Here is a 22,544-nt window from a genome sequence, read left to right as displayed (position 1 = left end):
TGTTTTCTTTCCCCCAACATCTTTGCGCATCATTCATTTACATGTAAAATAATCCCCCTTTAAGAAAAGCAGTTCTAGCTGTGAATCTCTGTCAGAAATAGTGCAGACAAATGTCCAGTTCGCCCGACGAGAAGACATTATTGCATGTGAATGCTGCCTACAATACATTGCATCTTTTTTACTGTCTCAGTGTTTTTGTGTGACAGCGACACTTCCCTTCAAACGTCAACGATAATGTTGTTAAATAACAACGGCAAGGCATTATGAGCTGCCCCACCCCCCAAAGAAGAACAACAACAAAAAGTTTTCAGTTTGAACACTGAAAGAGACTGCAGCTGCTGTAACACAATTCTTTATGGCATGCATTCGGTTGTCTAAATAAACATCTCTGTTACAAACAAGTCAATGTTTTCTCTCATATTTCTGCCATACTTTAAGATGATACATGTTCATGACCTAGCGTGGACGGAATTTGTATTTTTATTTTAGGGTGGACTGTCTTGCAATGAGACAGTGCTAAAAAGGGCTCGACACAAAATTGCTATGGAATGCCGCCACCTTGTGGCTACATGGAGCAGATACAGCCTGCTGGTCCAAGGATGACGTCTATTAAAGAAGTATTTGTAGCTAACTGAGACAAATACGATTCAATAAAATACATTTCAGGTTCCGGTGAGTTCAATCCTCACTTTATACGCTATTTATATTCATAAAGACCATCCCAGGATAGTCGGGTGGTTTACGAGAATACTCTGAGGACTGAGACTCTTCAGGAGGACTGAGTTAGAAACGCTCTCGCTGCTCTGTTTATAGTTGTGCACCAATCGTCTCAGGTTTTTCGGTCTTCGTGCAGTGTTACGATCTTATTTAATTTGTTTGCGATCTTCATTGTTAAATAAAGTTTTTGGGGAAAAAAAACACAGGATGACGTCGTCAGCGGAAACCAATTTAAGATGCAACTAATTACTTGATGGGTTTTTTTGTTTCCTGCAGCAAGCTGAGCGACGGCATTGCGTCGCCCTCATCCACCAACTCAAATGTTTGCACTCTTCAGAGGTGGGAAGTAACCTACTGCACTCAAGTCGACTTTTCAGGGATCTGTATTTATTTTTGTGGCGACTTTTTAGTTTTACTCCTCACTCCTTTTTAAACAGAAATATCGGTACCATCTACATTTTTATAAAATGAGCTCGTTATTTTGAAAACCTCTAAAGTTAGAGACGACGCGACGTACAAAAGCAGGACATCGCAAAAACGGAAACCGGAAAAGAGCGAGTCGAGCGCTGTGAACATAGACATTATAGATACTTTGAGCCGCGTGTCTATGGCGTCGCTAAGGTAGTGGGGCAAGATATTTGGGTAGTGCATGTTGCTAAGCTAGTGGGGGCAAAGTGTTTGCTGGTGCAGGAAACATGGCGTCATGATCAACTTGCTGTCCAACATGCTGAGAGATGACGTCAGCTGCGAACAAGCTCAGGATATACGTTTGAGCGCTCACCTGCTTTTTCTTTTCTTCCCCAGTACAAACCCCGAGGAGGAGAACAACCCTGGCCACCAAGATCCTGTACCTGCTGAACAAGAGAAGAACATGAACATGCAGCGACAAGGAGACAGTCCATGTCATCCAACTTGTAAGCTGCTTTCTTTGGGTTTTGTTTCTGTTTGTTTTTTGGTGTGATGTCTGCCACTTAACATCTACTCTGCAAAACAAAATAAAAGCCTGATTATAACGAGAGCACATTTTGCCTGAACTCTTTATTCTGGTTCTTTAACATAACTCTTACGGGAGGAAGCTGGCACAGTAATGACAATTTTAAACTCGGCGAGGGTGCAGTAAAACTAATTATTACAGTTGAGCAAGTTATTGCACAGAAATGCTTGTTTTTTTTGTTTGTTTTTTTTTACATAAATATAGGTAATACTCGACTTAAATTTTACTATTTAAAAAAAATAGTTGTAAAAAGTTGCATATTTTTAGATGAAATTGGAAATATGAGAATAGGGGCATTTCATAAAAAATAAATCATGAGTTTGAGATTAGTTGAGAATACAGTTGTATAGTTGAGATTAAAGTCGGAATATTATGTGGAAAAACAAAAGTTGCAAAATCAGTCATGACTACAAAATTTAAGTAGCATATGTTCAATATTATAGTCGTAATACGAGTATCGTGGTATATTATTTAGTTATATAGGAAAATAAAATTGTCTACTTTGGGGATAAAACGTTTTAAACTTTCAAGATTGTTTCCAATATGATGAAAATAGATTAAAGATGAAAGTAAAATAGTCATGTAAAAAAAACATTTTCACTAGGAAAAAAAATAGTAACCGTATTTTTATATATTATTTTTTTACATGATTTTGTGTCGGTCTTTCTCGTGTTCCGTTTTTTTTTTTAGTTTCAACTTCCCTTCAGGGCTGTGAGACGCGAGTAGCGCCCTCTCCTGTTCACCACCAAATTTGGACTAATTTCCATCTCCAGCACATTTTCAAGTGACCTATCTGATATCACTGCGTTTACACAGAATGCATGAAACAACGCGCATGTGTAGATGCCCACATTCCACACAGAAGTACTGTAAACAATTACAAATAAATGATTCGAATATTAAATCTTAGTTTAGTTGAAATGGGCTTTTTTTTTTTTTTTTTTTACAAAAGGTAAAACAAAGTTGAAACCCAGCAACGGAACACTGAAAAAAAAAATAAAAACACTGATTGTCACTGAAAAAAAAGGTGCACATGAAGGGCCAATCTGAAGACTTACATTACGAAACTCATCGTGACATAAAAATACAGTATAACAGTATTTTTGTAGTCTGTATTTTTTCTATGCAATCTCTTTTACCGTCAATACATCTTTTTATGCGATGCCAAATGTCATTTTCAATCCCAAAAATTCATACTGCTTCAAACAGGTGTACCTCTTTTTGTTTTTAATGTGGAGGAACATGCTAAATAAAATACAATATTTGTTTTTTGCCCAAATAAAATCTACATTTTGAAGAGCATGCAAGTGCTAATGTGGAAAAGTGGAGCATGTCGCGATTTGTGGCACCTCGTCACAGGGCAGGTGCTGTTCGACTTGGAGACAACACTCTGTTCTTCTGGACTGCATGTTTCTGCTTGTGCCTGGAGAGTACACAAAACAACAATCAAGTCAGTGTCCTTGGTTTCCTTCCCCATGACATCTGTTATCATGATGGTGGTACTTTGATCGTTGTTGTTGTTATATTTGCTGGTACCTGGTGTAAAACATTTGAGAACCACTGAATTAGAGGAAGCAAATGATGTCAATATGCTTCTTGCTTGTGCAATGCGACACTTTTAACACCTTTAATTGAGTCATGAGTCAGTTTTGGGGGAATTTTTGCTACCTTGTTCGTATTAAAAAAAAAAAAAAAAAAAAAAAAAAAATTTATTTGTAACGTATCTTTGAGTATAATTTAAGTGTATAGTAATAATAAAATGCAGGTATTTAATAGAAATTATTATTAATCTAAAATGTATTTAATAGAAATTAATCATAATAATATGAACCCGATGTGTCTGGTACAAATTGTTTTTCAAAGACAACATTTACGTTTTCTTCATTTGAAAAAAAGTAATACGTGGGTTTATCACTCTACTGGTAAGCAAAAAAAACCAAAAACCTCTTATCTTAACGTCTTATTGGGTCGTTATTGATTTCGTCAATATCCAAGTTCCGTTCCGAGTTTGTTGACTTCCGTGGCGTTTAGCTAGCGTTAGCAATTATCTACCGTTAGCAACCGCGGTGGTGTTTGGCAGCTACATAGTTTGATTAAAGATTGCGTTCATGCCCACATTATTTGTTTTACCTCCGCTTTTCCACCGCTAAATAAAGGCAAAAACGGTGATGTTTAATCTGTTATTTGCACTTCCTACCGTTAGTCGGCAGCAACGAATGGAGCTCCGCGTCACACGTCACACCTGTCGTCCTTGCTACGTTGCCATTAGAAACAGCTGTGTCCCGATTCCTCACCTGAGAAGTGAGATAATTTAACGTTTGATTTGTAGCCCTTCTTTTTTTTTAAGTACGTAAATGCGTGTGCAAATGTAACTTTATTTCCGCTTTAATTTGCACGGTAAAAAGTAAAACAAATAAAATATATTTTTTTTAAAAAGCGTTCTTTTATACGGTGTGTTAGTGCCGCCGACCAGATGGTGGCGGTAGCGACTCCAACAGAATATACGGCATAGAAGAAGACAACGTCTGCAGTTTTGCTGAAAATGTCTGAAAATGTAATTCCAAATTGTAATTTTATGTCATTGTTGTTGAATTTGGCTAAATTAGCTCATTCATGCACGTTTATTTATTTTATTTATTTGTAAATACGGGCATGATTTGGTTTGTGATTGAGGTCAGTGTTGCGCATGCGCGACAATTCAGTCTAAACCAACAAGTGGTACATTTCCTTGAAAGATAAAAATAGCCACAATCCCCCATCACTTATGTTATTGCTGGGTGTGTGCTGGAACGATTCAAGTGGCACAATCAGGTGGATTTCGGCACTAAATAAACTGTTCTTGCTGCCATGGCAACCGTCCTTGAATGCTGCTCTCCATGAACCTGTTTCCTACAACAGTAAACACAATATTGCATTAAAACCTCACCAATACTAAACATTATGATCTTTTTAAAGGTGAATTCCTCCGGGGCATCGGGGGTCTCCGAGGTCCGGACATTATGAGCCGACATGCTGCTGACGTCACAAGTCGTCCAATCTGTCAGTCATGCTCCTCATTAGGAGCCCTGCAGGTGAGTGGCAGATGCTGCCATGGCAACCAATAGGGCTGGGTAAAATGACATTTCAGTCAAGACTAAAGGTTTTCTTTATGCACCCCTCTCGATTGTATTGTAATTTTGTAATATTAATAGACTGTTAAAAGTCATATTATTGCTATAAAGTTCCATATTATGGATCCCTCCCGCGACACGACCTCCAATAAGGTCCAGCAATTCTAATTTCAGAGCATTCTTCACTGAGAAAGAAAACATGCATTTTTTAGAAGATTCATGGATAGATACAAAAATTGTGAATTCAAGAAATTTTGGAATTTGTCAATAATATTCGATTAAATAATAAAAAGAGATAAGCACGTCCTCGTTGGAATTTTTTTGAATTACTCACCGAGAAAATTAGGGAAATGTTTTTAAAAAGTCTTCGAAATGTGATGGTTTTTTTTCCCCGTAAAATTGAATTAATGAAATTGTAACGCCAATACAATTTTGAATTTGCGATTTACATTACAAGGTACCTTTTCGAAACATTTTCTAGTCTGTTATTTGAATGAAAATAAATTGAATTGGCACATAACTGACGTGTAAAAAAAAAAAAAAAAAAAAATGTATGTAGCTATAATTAAATCTTATATTTTAATTAAATCTTACATTATAAATCTTAATTCTCATTCACTTGAATGTATAGGAGGAGAAAAATGGAAAAAAAGAATCCAAACACATACACAATGCAATATTGAATACTGTATACAGTAACTGTAATTGACCACCATTACCACTAGGGGGCGTAACTACACTCCAATTGTGCTTTTGTCCACTCGTGCATTGGAATGCATGGATTGTGGGGAATCCAGCTGCCCAGTGGCATATACTGTACTGTATTAAGGTAGTATATACGCATGTATTTCTTGGAGGGAGAGGTTTGTGCGGCTGTGTGTGTATTTTTGTCCCCAACTCTTGTCAGCATCACAATGCGCAGACGTTTTTGCGCTCTCGCAGGCGTGTGAGTCATTGGCGTAAGCCGCCGGGGACGCGATGACGCACCCACAGTGGTGACAACAGGTAGCAGGGGTTAATAATTCATGAACTTTGAGGAGGCTGCTTCACTCACTCACTCACTCACTCACTCACTCACTCACGCCGAGTATTTGTTTTGTTTGTACAGCCTCTTCGTCGGGATCAGCCAGTCAGATGGCAGCTCATAATCCCCTGAGAGAGTCAACGTGGAAGAGGAGCACATCATTTACTGGTGAGATTGATTTTCCTTGAGTTCTTAAAGAAAATATCGTAAACGCATCAACAACGAGGAAATGTGGAATCGTGCGATATTTCCTGAGAAATTCACAATATTTTTCACAGTTTGATTGTATTTGCCCATTAGCAACAAGATCATACAGACTGTATCTCAACCTAAAGAAATTACAGATTATTTTTTTGTTCTAAAAAAAGGTACAACATGCTACATGTTACCTTAAAATTAACTTCACTCGACTATTTTATTTTGATTCTTATTTTATATTATTTTATATTTTTCAATGACTATTTTTACTGTAATGTTATGAAAAATAGTTATTTTCAGTTAATTAATTTTTAGTTGAATTAGAATGTTATTTTTATTTTATTTCCAACGTTTATTTTATTTATATTATCTTATATTTTATTTCAATTATTTTTATTATAATTTAAGTTTCACTACTATTTTAGTTTAACTATTAGCATTTTATTTTTATTATCATTTGAGTTTTTATATTTCTTGATTTTTATGATTTGCTTGTATACAAATATGACTTTATTATTGTTTTATTCTTATTATTTCTTCATTTATATATATGTATATATTTTACATATTGACCCATGTCCATTTGCACAAACCAAAACATGCGTTTAAAAAAAAAAATAAAAAAAAAAAAAAAAATCAAAAGTGGATTTAAATTTGTTTTAAAATTATATATTTTTTAAAAATAATGGTTCAGCGATATTAGCCGTATCGATGAGGTCACGTGTAGAATCGGCAATCGCTGGCAGGCAAACAAATACATATATAAACCTTTACTGTATATCAAGTTGACCCTCAGTAATGGGATGAATGCAGCGAGTGCACAAGAAAACAGATTAGAGGTGTGTGATTGGCCTCAGGATAAAAGAGGATTAGGGACGCCTCTCAGTACGACTTCCTGTTCACCTCATTTTCTTACCGTCACGTGCCGCTGTTGACTTTCGTGCCGCGAGCCGTGTGGAGTCAAGTTAAACCGGAAGCCTCCTTTCTAACGTCACTTTATTTTTAGGGACAGAAACTGGCGGGCGACGACGAGGGCGGAATTAGCCGCTAATGGGGATGAGCGAGGCTCCGCCACAATGCGGCAGGGATCGCGCTCGCCCTCTCCCGGGAGTCGCCGCACGGATATCCACACATATGCAAGCCTGTCGGGAGTCCCAGGTATGTAAGTTTAAGATTGTAACCTTTTCGTTTGTTGTGATTGAAAGACATACGGTTTACAAACATATATGTCTGAATCTTTCAGTTTCTTCTTTGTCACATTGGGGCTATTCAAATTTAATGAACAGCGTGCGGTGTTTGTTATCGGGTTACCAGAGTCATGTTACACGGACACACACACACACACACACGCACTCACACAGTAGTGTGTCGAGTAGTCGCAGTTAGCTGGTAACATCATCCAGTTCCGTATGTTTAGTTGATAAATTGTGCGAGCAGAAAGGTTGGCTTGATCCTGAAGCATCAATACTGCAATACTAAAAATTCAATTTTATGATACAATGCTGATACTAAAGTAATCCAGCTATAGTTCCTGTACTTGTTTCAGATTTGTTTTACATAGAGTATTTTTTATCCTTTGCTGACAGAACCGCGCCATCAATGCTAGTTTCGTTAACCCGTCTATGGCGTTTCGCAATGTGTGTCAGCATTAAGCTAATGGACTTTCGTATAAAGCAGTGTGGTTGTTTTGAATGCCCAAAGCGTAATTGGATTTGTTCCATGTTGAGTATGACAGTAAACTTCAACGGCGCAGCAGGCGACTTGTTAGCATGCCAATGTCGTGGCGTTTTATGCTATAATGGCCACACAAAATGGACTTTTACTACGCTCTGACAGCCGATTCCCACCTCGAAGACCGAACAAATTGAACACAGAGCAATAGAACTTGTATTCATCCCTGGACCGTTTTTCACATTTGGCAGCGGTAATAACTAGACGTAGACTAGTCAGCCAGTGCGGCCTCCTTCGGGGCTCTGAAGGTCTCGAGCGTGGTGTGTTGCGTTCATGCATGCAGGACACGTGTGTCCTGCAGCTCCACACACACACACACACACACACACGCACACACACACACACGCATCAAATGAGCGTTCCTTCCGTGTCGTGTTGCATCACATCCGCTTGATGCTCAGTTGAGCTGGCGCTTTGTGTTGTTTGTGCTGTAATCTTCTCTGGATGTGAAATATGATTTCACCGCATTGTTTTATGAATGCCCGTCACTGTGTGATTAAAGGAATCTCATTTTCAGAGGAGATTGGGAATTCATCGAGATTGTGCTGCACATAAATATATTTTTGTCATCGCGAGCGGTGACACGTTCAATTGCACGCCCTCATCCAAGCCAAGGCGCTGAATTATTATTCATAATATGAGTCATCCTCTACAGCTACTGTGTATTATCTCTACTGTGGATATGCTGTCACTTTTGACATTTTGCTTTATTGCACTTCCCTGGCTCTTATGTGATATCCGCTTTTTTTGCACACACACTTGAGACTTTATATTGACTGCACATGAACTATTTTGCAGTGCCGTCCAATATTTCACACCCTTAAACATTAATGGGCCTCGTTCTCATGCATTTGTACGAGTTATTTCCCTTTAACGACACATTTTGCTCCACTGAAGAATGCAGTGCACCTGTCAGAGATCGCGCATGCGCAATCAGCACAGGGTGCGTCAAGCTGACAAGTGTTTCCAGGAAGAAGACGGAAGTGGTCCGTATCTTCAATCGTAATGTTTATTTGGGTTGGTCATGCGATTTGAAAATAAAATTACTGGAGCTATTATATGTTTCTTTACTGTGTAGCCCTTAGATTGGCTGTAAAAATATACATAAATGCGACTTAATGTAGGTTTTATTTTGAAATGACATCCGGATGTCGCCTTGAGAGGCTGCCCAGGGAGTGAAACGGACGACCCCCAGTCACGGAGAGCTGGTAGCTGGTGTGTAAAGCTGCAGAGATGCGCTACGGAGCAGCAACCACACGGCAGTGGTACGGCAGCTCTCCGAGGGAAAGTAGCCATTAAACGGATACAATCCGTGTGCGATGCAACCAGGCCGTTTCCGCTGCGCATTTCGGAGCTAAAAGCCGCGCCGCCAGGAGGGCTCGGGTCGCGGCGGCGCATCGATCCAGGACGGATACGGGAGGGGTCGCATCATGGGGAACGAGGCGAGTCTAGAAGGAGGAGCGGAAGGCCCGCTGCAGGGGCTACCCGAGGGGCTGGCACCCGACGGGGCCGGCGGCTTCGTGCGGGTCCCCGGCGGGGCTCCGGTGGACCTGGCGAAGCTGAGCGAAGAGCAGCGGAAGCAGCTCGCCGCGACGATGTCAAGGGCGCACGGCAGGCAGCCCGGGGGTGCCGCGGCTGCACGAAGGCAGGGCTTCTCATCACTATTTATACCTTTTCCTTTTTTTTTTTTTTTTTGGGTACCCAAAAATATCCACACGAGCAGAGCGGATGGATGTGTTGTGGCGGAGCAGGAGTCAGATGACGCCCATTTTTGTCATCCACCCAGGCGTGATCTCATGATTAAAGCCAGTTTCCAGGGCTTATCATCGACATCCGTGCTCATGAATGCATTAAAACGCCTCTTTATTCTTCATTGAAAACGATGCATTCGGCAGACTGCGCGCAGTTGTATGTCGATGCTGCATTTTTTTTTAAAAACAAAAAATTCTACAATGATGTCGGAGGCACACGACACGCGTAAATACGTTGAATAGGATGAAATCCGGATTGTTTATGTCAGATCAAAGGAGGAGACACACCTCCAGTATTCGTGCCAAATAGGTCGAAATGCCTGCTGGGTAAAGAAAAGTGTTTTTCTTTTTTTTCTCTCTATTCGAACGACATCACAAATGATAATACAAAATGGTCGCTTGAATCCACGTTAATGTTGCCAATTAGACTCTCATCTGCTAATGAATTTGGCCAGATTGGATTTTAATGGTGTGTGGCTGAAGAGGAGGAGGGGCTTGGAGGCTGCAAATGCCAACAAAATGCATGAAAAATGTCAAGAAATATACGCCACCCCCCCCAAAAAAAATGGGAATGCTTGATGCTATAGTCTTTCAATTGGCTCTATTTGAGAAATGTTATAAGTATGTTAGCTAGCAATGGGGGATGGATAGGATGCATCGATATTCATGAGTAAAAATCGAAGCACAGTGTTAATGTCACTGCCCTCTCAGACTTCCCTCTAATTTTTAGAAACCGGCTGTGGCCGCTGTCCATGGTGCTGAAATGTACATTGCAATGGGTTGCGCACTAGTGTACGATACAGCACCGGTAACGGAGGCCGATATGTTGCATAATGGCTACGACAGACAATTTGCTCCTCACACTGCACGGACATTTGTTGCCTCTCGCCTCAGAGCTAACAAAACCGCCTCATCCTCTCCGTGATGTACACTCGGTGTCATTCAGCCGTGTTCACGTACTCGTTAGCACTAGCCTGCGGCGACGGCGCGCTACAGATTCATGTTGACACGGCCGTTAGCTTATATTATTATTAGAAGAAGAGTGCTACATTAGACCTTTATGAACCAACTTTTCTTTTTGTCTTCCCCAGACCGTCAGAATCTGGTGTCCAGCAGCGTTCTCAGCAGCCAGGGGCCTCCAGAGGCCCGGCAGGCCTCAGTAAGAGTCGCACGGTAGACACCTTCAATCAGAGTCCGCCCGGCAGGCCCGCCGCAGGTCGCAGTCCCTCGTCCCTCAACCTTTTCGAATCCCGATTCCAGCAGGAGCCCAAAGACTCAGAAAGCAAGCCGTTCGGCATGTTTGGCTCCAGCTTCCTAAGCGGGGCTAAACCCCCTCAGTGCCATGTCGTCCATGACCTCCTCCGTGTCGTCCTCCATATCCTCCATGGGGGACTCGGTCAACATCCCCAAGTTTGGGCTGTTTGGGGATGAGGATGAGGATGAGGGTGCTACGCCTGAGTCCAATCAGGGAGGAAAGCCACCTAGGAAGGGCCCTCAACAAGGATCAGGTCCAAAGGCACCACAACAAGGAGGGCCCCAAAAACAGGGACAAGGCCCTACTGGACAGGGGCCCAAACCTGGGCAAGGACAAGTAAGCCCAGGACCTAAATCAGCTCCGGGACCTCCTGGACAAGCTCCCAGGCAAGGCCAGGGGCAGCCAGGACATGGGCCTCCTGGGCAGCAAGCACCTAGACCAGGTCAAGGACCATCAGGGCAGCAGGGACCCAAACAGTGTCAAGGCCCACCAGGGCAGCAGGGACCCAGACAAGGTCAAGGACCACCGGGGCAGCAGGGACCCAGACAAGGTCAAGGACCACCGGGGCAGCAGGGACCCAGACAAGGTCAAGAACCACGACCACCGGGGCAGCAGGGATCCAGTCAAGGTCAAAACCCTCTTGGACAGCAGGCACCAAGGCAAGGGCAAGGACCACCTGGTCAAGGTGCTCAACAGACACAAAGTGGTCCTGCGCAGCAAAAAGAACCTGACAAGCTTGGACTAAAACAGCAAGGACAGCCAGTGCCTGGGGCTCATCCCGGGGATGTCGCCAAGCCCACAGGGGGGTTCTGTCCGCTGTGTAAGACAACCCGGTTGAATACTGGATCGAAGGACCCGCCAAATTACAGTCAATGCACTGAGTGTAAGAACCAGGTCTGCAGCCTCTGTGGATTCAGCCCCCCAGACTCAGCAGTAAGATTTTGTTATTCTTGTTCAGTCGTAGACATACAGTATGTATCTTCTAACTAAGCCTCTCTCTAACTCACAGGGTAAAGAATGGCTGTGTCTGAACTGCCAGATGCAGCGAGCGATGGGGGGCACGGACCCCCCGGGCATGACAAATCCCAAACAAGGCTCGGCCCCGCCCTCGCCACAGAGACGGGCTTCGGGAAAGCCCGGCAAATTGCTCATCAAGCAGCAAAGCACCGCCGACCAAGGCCTGACGCCCCCGAGCACGCCGAGGCAGAAATCCCCGGGTGCGAGCTCACCAGGACCGCTTTCCCCGGGCTCCTCTATGGGAGGCTCTCCCAAGATAGATCCCAAGACCGGTCGGCCTATTCAGCAGAAGGCCAGCCCCCAGCAGTCGCCGGCTAAGGCCAAGCAGGAGTCCAGCTTCTTTGGGGGGTTGGGAGGTATCAGTTTTGGAGGCTTGACTGATTCAGCCAAGCCGGCCGGCGCTTCCTCACAAGCTGCCAAGTCCGTCACTGGGAAACTGTTTGGCGGTTTCGGTGGATTGATGGACTCGTCCAAGCCTCAAGCACCTGCGGCTCCGAAGCAGGAGGAGTCCGTCGCCGGGAAGCTGTTTGGAGGATTGGGCGGATTGTCAGAAGCGGCAAAACCTCCCGCCGCCGCCTCGCAGATGTTCAGCTTCGGCTCGTCCCTATTGAACTCGGCCACCGGTCTCGTCACCTGGTGAGGAAGAGAAACCGGCCGATTGTCCGCCGGGGTCGCCGCCGGACTCCCCGGCCGACTCCGGACCCGGTTCCGGCCCCGGCTCCCCGCCTGACTCGCCCTTCTCCGGTCCGGGCTCTCCACCCTGTTCGGATTCTGCCCCTGACACCCCACCGGCAAAATCCAGGAAACCCATCCAGGATCAAGTCTGTTGAGCGAGAACCTAGCTCGGACTTAGCATCCAAAACTAAGGAAAGATGTCCTCTCTGCAACACAGAGCTGAATGTGGGGACACCAGAAGCCCCGAACTACAGCCTCTGCACCCAGTGTCAGAAGAGTGTGTGCAACTTGTGCGGATTCAACCCCACTCCCCACTTAGGAGAGGTAAGAAACAATCACAAACACTACCTTTAACGCACACGTGTAACTACAGCGCGAGCAAGCATTGATGAATGACGCGGTGCTTTATCGGACAGTGAGGCCATAAGACAAATGAGCTTGTTTGAATGGCCATCTCGCTTGACACCCGACCCTAAGTGGGAATAGTGTTTCTGTGTCTGTGTGTTTGGTTAAACACAACTTTCGTAGTGTTTCTACGCGTCGAGCTGGGCGGACGGTGACACGGAAACCAAATGCCTTTGACCTGCTTCTCTTGTGTTACCACACTGCGTGTTGGCTCGCTAAGACCAGATAGAAGACGATGGCAGAGCATCAGTATGGAGAGGAAACGCAGGCCAAAAAGGGTTTTTGCTTGAGTGGGTTTGGCAGCATGCAGTCCCAAAAACATACTGACCTTGACTGTTTCCTGCATTGCAATGCTTCTTATTGTCCGTATCGGGGGATGTCCACTGAGGGCTGCAGACTGAAGAATGAAAGCCTGAATGAGCCTTCATCTGGAGCAAGCCTGGCTATGATGGGAATGACCTCCCGCAGCCAACACACCTCCGTCCTCACGGGAAATCAGCCCGCTCGTTCTCGCTTCTCCGTTAGCTTTATGGAAATAGGAATCATCAAGGTGTCCACGTTTTTGACTGAGTCAGCATTAATTGTCAGAAGGAAGTTGAGTTCCCATTCAGTTTAGCGCAAGTCTTTAATTGCAAATGTAATGAGGAGCCGAGCGATGCGATCAGTCAGCTGAGCACGATCGCGGTCGGAGGGAAAGTAATTGCGTCGGAGGAACGGGTGACACCGTAATTCTATCTAGGCCGCCACGTTCCCGCTCGGGACGAGTCTCAAAGAAGTGAAGCCGCGCTTGTTCTCATACATCAAATACATGCAGAATACGATTGCACCTGAGAAGCGCTCGTCATCTTAACTGATGGAGTCGGCGTGAAACAATGGAGGGGGCCCACGTACGAGCCACGTGGGCCGCTATAGGCGTAATCCCAGTTTCCGAAAAGGATTTAAAGGCCAATGGGAATCCTGTTATTTCTATGGGGGGTTGATCCTCCAGTCAGGTGTGTGTAATCCCCATCAATACCCTTTGTGGAACAAGGGAAAAGCACAGTCCGCCATACCCTTTTTTTTCCCGATTAGATTCTTACCTTTTTTCCCCGCATACAATCAATCCAGCTGTAAGGTTATCCTGCATCTGTCACCTTCCTCAAACCCTCCCCCTCTCCTCTCACGCTGCCTCACAGCACTTTCCTCATGTGCCCTGGAGGCCCGAGTGTATAAAAATAGTCGGTGGCCACAAAAGCGTAAAAGACGAGCGATTGCGGGTCAGCTCCTGTTACAAAAAACCCTGAAAAACACATACACACATTCTTTTCTATTGCCCCTTGCACTAATGTGTGCATGTGAGGTTATTTATGTCTATTCTATGCAGTAAATGTATTTAGCGGTTCGACCCCTTGGTGCTGGTGAAACAGAAGGCCTGTGCTTTGTAAAACACACACATTTTGGCACTGGTCACGTTTCGTTAGCACAGCCTGTTGTGTTTACATCCTGACCGCGCCACTCGCTTGCTCCCCCTCAATGCACTTAGCTGCGGTGGCAGAGCTCCCAGATTGGAAACAGTAAGTTTGTTGCGTGGACGGACTGTCTGTCATGCCATCCATCATGGAAAGAAACGGGACCGCGGCAAGCACAGAAATCGACGGAACTCTTTGCTAATGTCTAAATTTCTCTTCCCGTAGCTAATAAACAAGACGTGCGTAAGTAATGATAAAAGCTGTGGAAGAAACCTAAAATGTGAATATAGTACAGGTTTGCAGAGTTGGGCACTGAGAATAATCCAAAAAATGTAGGAAATTATTTTGCCTTGGATCACAACTAGGTGCATGGACATCTCCCCCGACCCCCCCCTCTACCCCCATCCCGCCACTCCCTTTGTAGTGCATTCATTTTGACTATATTTTGACGTGTGCAAGAGCTGTGGACATTGATGACAGATAGGACGGTCATGTGGCGTGGAGGAGTAGAGATGTTAAGGAGGATTGCAGGGTGTCAGGAAGGAGATGGAGGGCGGCCGCATTTTGCCTTTCTTCAGCAGTGGGCACCGCGACCATCTGACTGGTGAGTCACGTCGACGGCACCTTTGGGCAGCGCAAGCTGCGACATCCGCTCATGCGGAAATGGGAGAAATATCTGGGAGGGCCACATCACGCGGCGTCAAAAGCCATTCGATCCTACTGATCAACCTTTATTAACGGATAATGGTCATAACTTGCCACTTACATCGTTTTAAAAAACACCCCTTTTATAGTCTCTTTCACACAGCATACACGTTTGACTTGCATTAATCACATAGGAATTACATTAGCTCTATGCCGTATCCATACATTTTCAAAATTTATCAGCGTTAAGATCTTTTTTGGCCCATGCGTGTTTTCCCTCCGACAACCGCTGATCGAGATTTCAGACCCCGACTTTAGCTAGATTGAGTGCTGAGATGCTGCAGTAAGGACACAATAAAAAATTGCTGTAAAATGTTATGTTTCCTCTTGGCCCTTATGGTTCTGAACCGAAAGGCCATCGATTTGCGGATTAACAGCATCGTAATGTCGAGTGTGTGGAGGCACCCAAACTTTGTCCTTTAGCCTCTGTTCCATCTATTAATTTTCATTAATGTCATCCTCCCTGAGATCCTCATCTCACCCCTGTGTTGGTGCCAGCCTTTGTTTAAATTTAGACAGGTAAAATCCACACTGGATTCCGCGTCTTAATCAACAAGCTGAATCGACCTTCACCGTACTTAGTTTTATTTCAGATGGTCTGGGACTCTGACCGACCTGATGCGTATCCGGGCAGATTGAATGACTTGTCAGGCTTCTTATTGGAGCTCTGCATGTGTCATTGCTGTCGTCACAAGCTCCCGTGGGTGTTGTGGTCAAAACCCATGCATGTGGGATGCTGGGAAAATGTCCTTGTAGGTTGAAAGAGTGTGACTTTTCTTTGATTCATCCTCGCCCCAGCGACGGCGGAAGCTGCAGAACGGGTCACATATTAATAATTTTCTTGAGTTTTGCAGGAAGATAGCACTCGAGTCACATACAGCTTCAGGAAGACGTTAAGTGGCTTGGGCCTGGTATGCTTTAAGGCATGTCATGACGCTGCCTTAAAACGGACTTGTTTTACAGTGGCCATAATCTGTTCCAGGGAGCTGTTTGAACTTTGACTTGTGTATATTTTGATGTATGTAAACTAACGTATTTACACTTCCATCATTTTCATTGCAGAAAGAATGGCTTTGCCTCAACTGCCAGACGAAAAGAGCCAGTCAGCTAGACGACATGGCTTCCCCGAAGAAGCCAGCACCGTCTCCGGCTCCCTCCTTCACCCCCGCCCCTGCTGCTGTAGATAGCAAACCCGTTGTATTAGAAGCAGCAGCAGCAGACCAAACCCCACCCGCCCCCCAGACCAAGGTAGCAGCAACACCTACAGCAGCGTCACACGACTACGATGAACCACATCCCGCTGGCGCTTCAGACCAATTCCTAATAGCCGAGCTAGTGTCTCATTCTCAAGACAACTCTGAGAGTGCAGCTGCCAATGTAGCTGAAATCCAAGAGCAGCAGCAAGACAGTCCTGCCGAAACAGCGCAGGAAATCACAGCAATTGAGCAGCTGCAGCAGAGCAGCTCAAATGGTACAAACCCAGTGACAGTGCCGCCTAGAGATGAGAATCAAGCACAGGGTGATATTGTCATTCAAGCAACTGAGGCAAAGTCAATGACTTGTGAAGAAGGAGTAGGGAGCCTCTCTGAGGTTCAGCTGCCTAATACAGGTTTTGATGAGATGCCCATTGAGATAGAAAAAGACACAAATCACACTGTTCCTGAGAACGCAGCGCCCTTGTCAGAAAGCGGAATTAATTCGCGAGAGCCTGAACCTGCCTTGGTCACACAGGAAATCATTCCTCAATTGGATTCAGCAGTCGAATCCCGTGTAACAAAAGAAATAGGGAGTGATTTAGTTGATTCAACAGGGACAGCCAACTCAGACTTTAACAGACACGGTGGACAGCACTAAGAACACAGACAATACTCCAAAAACTAAGGCTGAAAGTGTCAGTCCAAAAACTAAAGCTGAAATTGTAGCAACTGAATCAACAGCAGAGGTGCATACAATCAAAGAGGATGCTTCTCCTCCCTCTGTTAAAGTAATAAAAAATGTACCACCATTATCTGAAATTGAGGGCCCTAAACATGACAAGATGCAGAATGAAATGCAGTCAAAATGCATAGAACCTTCTGTGATATCAGTTGGTAATCAACCTGACTCAGCTCTTAAGCAGAAATGTCTGGCTGATATATCAGAGCCGAAACTTGTAGAAAAAGAACTAGAAGCTAGCAGTGAGACAGAAACTAAGTCATTTCCAAAAGATACATTTGTAGAAAAAGCATTTCACAGTGCCTCAGAAAAAACTGCTAATCAAGAAATATCTCTGCAAGGCAATGAAGAAAAATCAGCTGAGCGAGAGACAATAAAGGACACTCCTGCAGTGATGAGTGTCAAAGAACAAACTATTGAAAAGGAGACAGGTGTTGTGACAAAGTGTGATGGTGCAGGCTCTGAAGAGGGAACGCTTCATGAAAATAGAATTTCCGAGGTGAAATCGGACACAATAAATCCGATTGAACAACAGGAAACTCAGGAGGTGAAAGAGCAGAAACCTGTTAGTGAGACAGAGCTAGTTTCCGAACATTCTTTTATTGAAAAAGAAAACATTTGTGCAATAGATAAAAGAGAATTGGAAAGTGCAGAAAAAACACTCCGTGACGCTCATAGTGTAGTCATACTTGAAGAGGCAGACACAGGAACAAATGATAAGCCAGCTCCTGTTCACGAGAGCCGTGTTCAAACAGCCTCCCTGCCAGAGAAGTCAACAGAGCCAGGAAAAGCTGTAGTTGAGGCTGAGAGTGTAATGCCGAAAAAGGAGCAGCAGCCACCTCCAGATATTCTGTCGAAACAACATGATTTTGACAAAATGGTGGTTCCAGATTCTGATGAGCGAGAAAAGGTCGAAACCAAAGAACCTTTCCAGAGTCGGACACAAGTCAGCGGTAAAACCCTTGAGGAGCTTGTCATCCCTGATGACACAGAATCTTGTCCTCATTTGACGGGCAGTCAGGAGAAGCCACTCGACAAATTGACTGGGGAAATAGACTCCATCAATGAGAGCAAAACCGGGGTTGACTCATTACCCGACTCGGGCAACATCGAGGAATCCATAGTTGGTGCCAAACATGGGACTGCTGAGTTTGATGAAGGGAATAAAAGCACATCACAGAGGGACACACAATTAGATTTTGAAAATGCCGACCTATCTATATTAGTAGCTTCAGCACCCGTAGCAGAACCCCAAATCCCTGGCTCTGTAGTTTGTGAGCAAAACACAGGCATGAATGAAGACGCTAATTTGATGCAGAAAAAGAAGGCCCCACCCGAGCATCAGGGCGAGCAGTGTGATGAAGATACAATGCCTGAGGTGACCATAGTGTTAATTATTAGTAGAGAGACTAGTTGTTCTGTGTGGTAGTGGTATATTGTTAAAAAAAACACTCACACAAAAACACTTGGTACAAGATATGTTGAAGTTCTGCTTTTTTTGACTTATCCTATTAATACCTTAATTAAATCCAACAGGTGAAAAAGTTGAAGACTCTAAAAGAACCTGGCAAAAGAGAAAGTCCCACCAAGGAGGGCAGTCCTACCAGCCCCTCTGACCTGGCCAAGCTAGAAAGCACAGTCCTGCCCATTCTTGAGGCGCAAGCGAAAGGCGATGAAGAGAAACAAATGGACACACTAAAGACCAGACGTAAACTAGAGGTGCTTCCCCTTTCTCCCGACTCACCCTCCTCGGACGATGACAGAGACGTTAGCAAAAGTAACGCAAAGAAAAAGCTGCTGGTGCCGCTAGACGTCAGGAACGATTCACTGGATGATAGCAGCGAAAGCTTCGGAAAAGAGAGCCCCGTTTCGGGAGATGATGAGGAATTCATCCGCAAACAGATCATAGAAATGAGCGAAAATGAAGACGCCTCGCCGTCCGATGAGGGAAACCTAATTCGGCAAAAGATCAGACATGATGAGAGAAAAAGAATGGAACAGAAGAAAACAGAGTCTGTAAACAGTACCACATCAGGAAAAGCCAAATGGTTATCCAAGAAGAACTCGATAAGTCCCAATGATGAAGAAGATAAAGAGCTGCAAAATTCTCTAGAAAAAGCTCAAGTCATCAAAGTGGATCCACCAGAGCTCAAAGAAAAAGAGGATCGTCAAAGCGGTACTGCAGTTCGCAAATTTCAAACCATGGAGCTGAATACAACCAGCAGCTCCATGTGTGTAACTCACATCGATATAGAGCCTGAGATGGAAAGTCTGACGGATTCACCAGATGATCGTTCTAAAGGGGAGGGTTCATCCAGTCTACATGCATCTAGCTTTACACCCGGAACATCCCCGACATCTCTGTCCTCCCTCGACGAAGACAGTGACAGCAGTAGTCCCAGCCATGTTCGCTCAAGTGAGAGCAAGCAGCACAGGAAAGCCAAACATAGACAAGCTGGACAAATGCTGCCGACTATTGAAGACTCATCTGAGGAAGAGTTGCGGGAAGAAGAGGAGCTACTCAGGGAGCAGGAAAAACAGCGAGGAGCTGGTAAAAAATCTAAGCGAGACAAAGAAGAGGTTCGAAGCCAGCGGAGACGTGACCGTTCAATGACGCCCCCAAGCAACCTTTCACCTATCGAAGACGCCTCACCGACAGAAGAATTGAGGCAGGAGGCGGAAATGGAAGAGATCAGGCGATCATCGTGCTCTGATTTCTCTCCAAGCATCGATTCAGACCCTGAAGGGTATGAAATCCACGCTGCAAAGATTGCAGCAGTGCAGAAAACATATCAATTGCCCACATCGGTATCCCTACACTCTCCAACAGAAGATAAAAACACTGATCAATCACAGAGAAAACCTCTCCGATCTGCTGATGAAGCTTATGAGGAGATAATACTGAGGGCTAAGTCTCCTACAGGTGAAAGTGTTGACTTTCCAGGAAAGGAGGCACTTTATGGAGGTATGCTTATTGACGATTATGCTTATGCATCTGTTATGGATAATTCAACAGATGATGTGGGAGAGATCGAAAAGATCAGCATTCCTATGCTGCCCAAGAAGCTAAGGTCACCAGATGAAGTTTATGAGGACATGATCAAGAAAAGGAAGGAATTTATGAAGTTAGAACAGGAATACCAAAACATGCAACCAAAAAATGAAAGTACAAACCCAGAAATTGTGTTGCAGCCCGATAAGAATACCCTTTCCAAAGTCACCACAGTAACTTTGGGAAAAGATGGAAAGCCATTGTTGGATGCTGAAAGTGCATACGACGAGCTCATGAAAAAGGTCTCGGCTCCTGGAACAAGTCCTACTCTGCGAGACCTTGATGTGAAAACCACTTCATCTGAAAGGGCTCTCTACCCAATCCCAGACCTGAAAGTCACAGAGTGTTCCTCAGGAGAGTTGTCCTCTGATGAAGAGAGTATCATTAAAAAGGAGGAAGAAATGGACAAATCAGAGACAACATCAGCTGTGGAAACTACATCTCCTCCGCCATCCGCATTAGACCAGCAACCGCACACACCCATCACAGCATGCCAGTCTGACATTGTAGACCTATCAAGTGCAATTTCAACGACATGTGCTCCTGTAACTGCAAACATTACTGTCTTGCCTACCGTCCCACAGTATGCACATGGCACTCCAAGCATTGTTTCAACCGCTCCACCTATCCCCCCTAAGCCAAATGTTCTGCGTAGGGCTAACTCTCAGGAAAAAGCAGATGCACCCGTCGAACCAACACTGCCTCCCCCTACCCCACAAAAACCGACAGTCTTTCCCAGGAAACCTCCAGTTCCACTCCCACCTCAGGCTTCAACCACGCTAGTCAGGCCAGAGACAGTAACCACAATTTCTCTTTCGAAACAATCAATAACTCCGACATACAAACCTCATGTTCCGCCTCCCGTTCCCCCAAAGCCTGTCATTCCTGCTGGCATCGGCGAAGGCCACAGACATGGTGTCAAACCACCCATTGCGCCGAAACCTTGCTCACAGCCATCCTCCCCTGGTCATGCCTCGCATCCAACAAGACCCACGGTACTTCCCACAGAGTCCACTGAAATAGCTTTGAATCTTAGCCCTTCATCTGAGAGCAAGCACTTTCAATCCTCGCCGAAGTCTCCTTCTTCTCCTAGATATGCAAGACACCTCCGTGATACGTACGTAGTTATCACACTCCCTTCGCAGCCGAGCTCGCCAGTGGACTGTATTTCAACTCAAGCCCCCTCTGACACTGACCCAGCATCTACTGCCCACCAAGCTCAGCCCCTAAGTTATCACCAAACACAGGCTCAACCACATTCATATCAGCAGTCAACACCACCTCATACAACTAGAGTGCCTCTGGCTTACACTAGAGTGACAGAATCCATTGAGAATCAAGAGATATGCGGCCCAGAAAAACATGTGTCAAGTTCTTGTCACATCATCGAGGCAGTATCAGCCTCGGCACAGCCTCCTGTGGTAATGCCAAACCTAATCTCTCAAGTAGTTACCACAGAGGTCCAAAGAACTACCGTCTCTGTTGTTCATGAACGGTCGCCTCCGCCTGTGCCAGTTCCGAGGGCAACTGGGATACCGATCTCATTGGAAAAACCAAAGACCCAATTCCCTGTACTGAATGGACAGGCGGTACTTCCTTGTGAGGTGGTGGATCTGAGGACCATGAAGGCCGACGCAGCGTCAGACACGAATGGAGTGGATCTGTCTGCTGGCCCGGACTCCAGACAGCAGTCTTTTGCAGCTGATGTCAGTCGCCAGAGCACTGCAGTACAGTCACCTGTCGTCAACCTCAGTTCTGAATCTTCCACTGTTTCGATCGTGAGTGACAGCATCACCATTGTGACATGTTCTGCTACAATCCAGACGTGTGACAGTTTGGAAACCTCTCAAGCATCCTCAATCCCCCTCCAGCTAACGAAGAACAAAGCATTTGAACCCGTCTCTCAAATTGTGTACCGGTCAGTGGAGTCTCAGCCTCCCACTCACTCTGGTGAAATCCCTATTAATCTCACAGTTGGTTCAAGCACAGGGGGTGGAACATTCCAAACACCCCCTGTAACAATGGCACCCTGTACTGTCGCTGGTTGTGTTGCTAATGGATTAACGACAAGCACCACGTCTGTGGCAGGAGCTGTTGACCTGAGCACGACAAAGCCATTCAATACTCTGGTATCCGTGGACGCCATTTCGACAGAGGTTGTCACAGCTGTAATCACGGAGGATGATAGCAAGCCAGTGGATCTGACTGCAGGGAAAAGAGTCGTATGCTGTGATGTTGTCTACAAGCTCCCGTTTGCAGGAAGCTGCACCTCACAGCAGCCCACCACCCCTCTGCCTGAAGACCGTTTTGGATACCGTGATGACCATTACCAGTACGACCGCTCGTCCTATGGCATGAGGGGGTTTGGCGGAATCAAACCATCTATGTCGGACACCAACCTGGCAGAAGCTGGCCTGTTTTTTTACAAGAGTAAGAACAGCTACAATTTCAGTGGCACTACAGATGGTGCTGTAGATCTTTCCTCTGCAAAGATAACTGATGCAGGTCAGTGCAGTGACATTGCAGA

The 22,544-nt window shown here is 45.0% G+C and overlaps 1 protein-coding gene across 1 annotated transcript in view; it reads left to right on the top strand.

Annotated features, from left to right (window-relative positions):
* Positions 1 to 1,420: 1,420 nt before the first annotated feature.
* The window catches only part of pcloa (piccolo presynaptic cytomatrix protein a), a 34,936-nt gene continuing 13,812 nt past the window's right edge, over positions 1,421 to 22,544 (top strand). The window contains 9 exon segments of the mRNA XM_061668455.1: positions 1,421 to 1,631; positions 7,105 to 7,201; positions 10,617 to 10,851; positions 10,853 to 11,713; positions 11,790 to 12,431; positions 12,433 to 12,614; positions 12,616 to 12,796; positions 16,093 to 16,278; positions 18,502 to 22,522. Of these exon segments, the coding sequence (XP_061524439.1) occupies positions 1,421 to 1,631; positions 7,105 to 7,201; positions 10,617 to 10,851; positions 10,853 to 11,713; positions 11,790 to 12,431; positions 12,433 to 12,614; positions 12,616 to 12,796; positions 16,093 to 16,278; positions 18,502 to 22,522 (6,616 nt within the window).

This window comes from Phycodurus eques, chromosome 22 (assembly GCF_024500275.1).
Source record: "Phycodurus eques isolate BA_2022a chromosome 22, UOR_Pequ_1.1, whole genome shotgun sequence".
NCBI lineage: Eukaryota > Metazoa > Chordata > Actinopteri > Syngnathiformes > Syngnathidae > Phycodurus > Phycodurus eques.
This window is presented reverse-complemented; position numbering and strand designations above follow the sequence as displayed.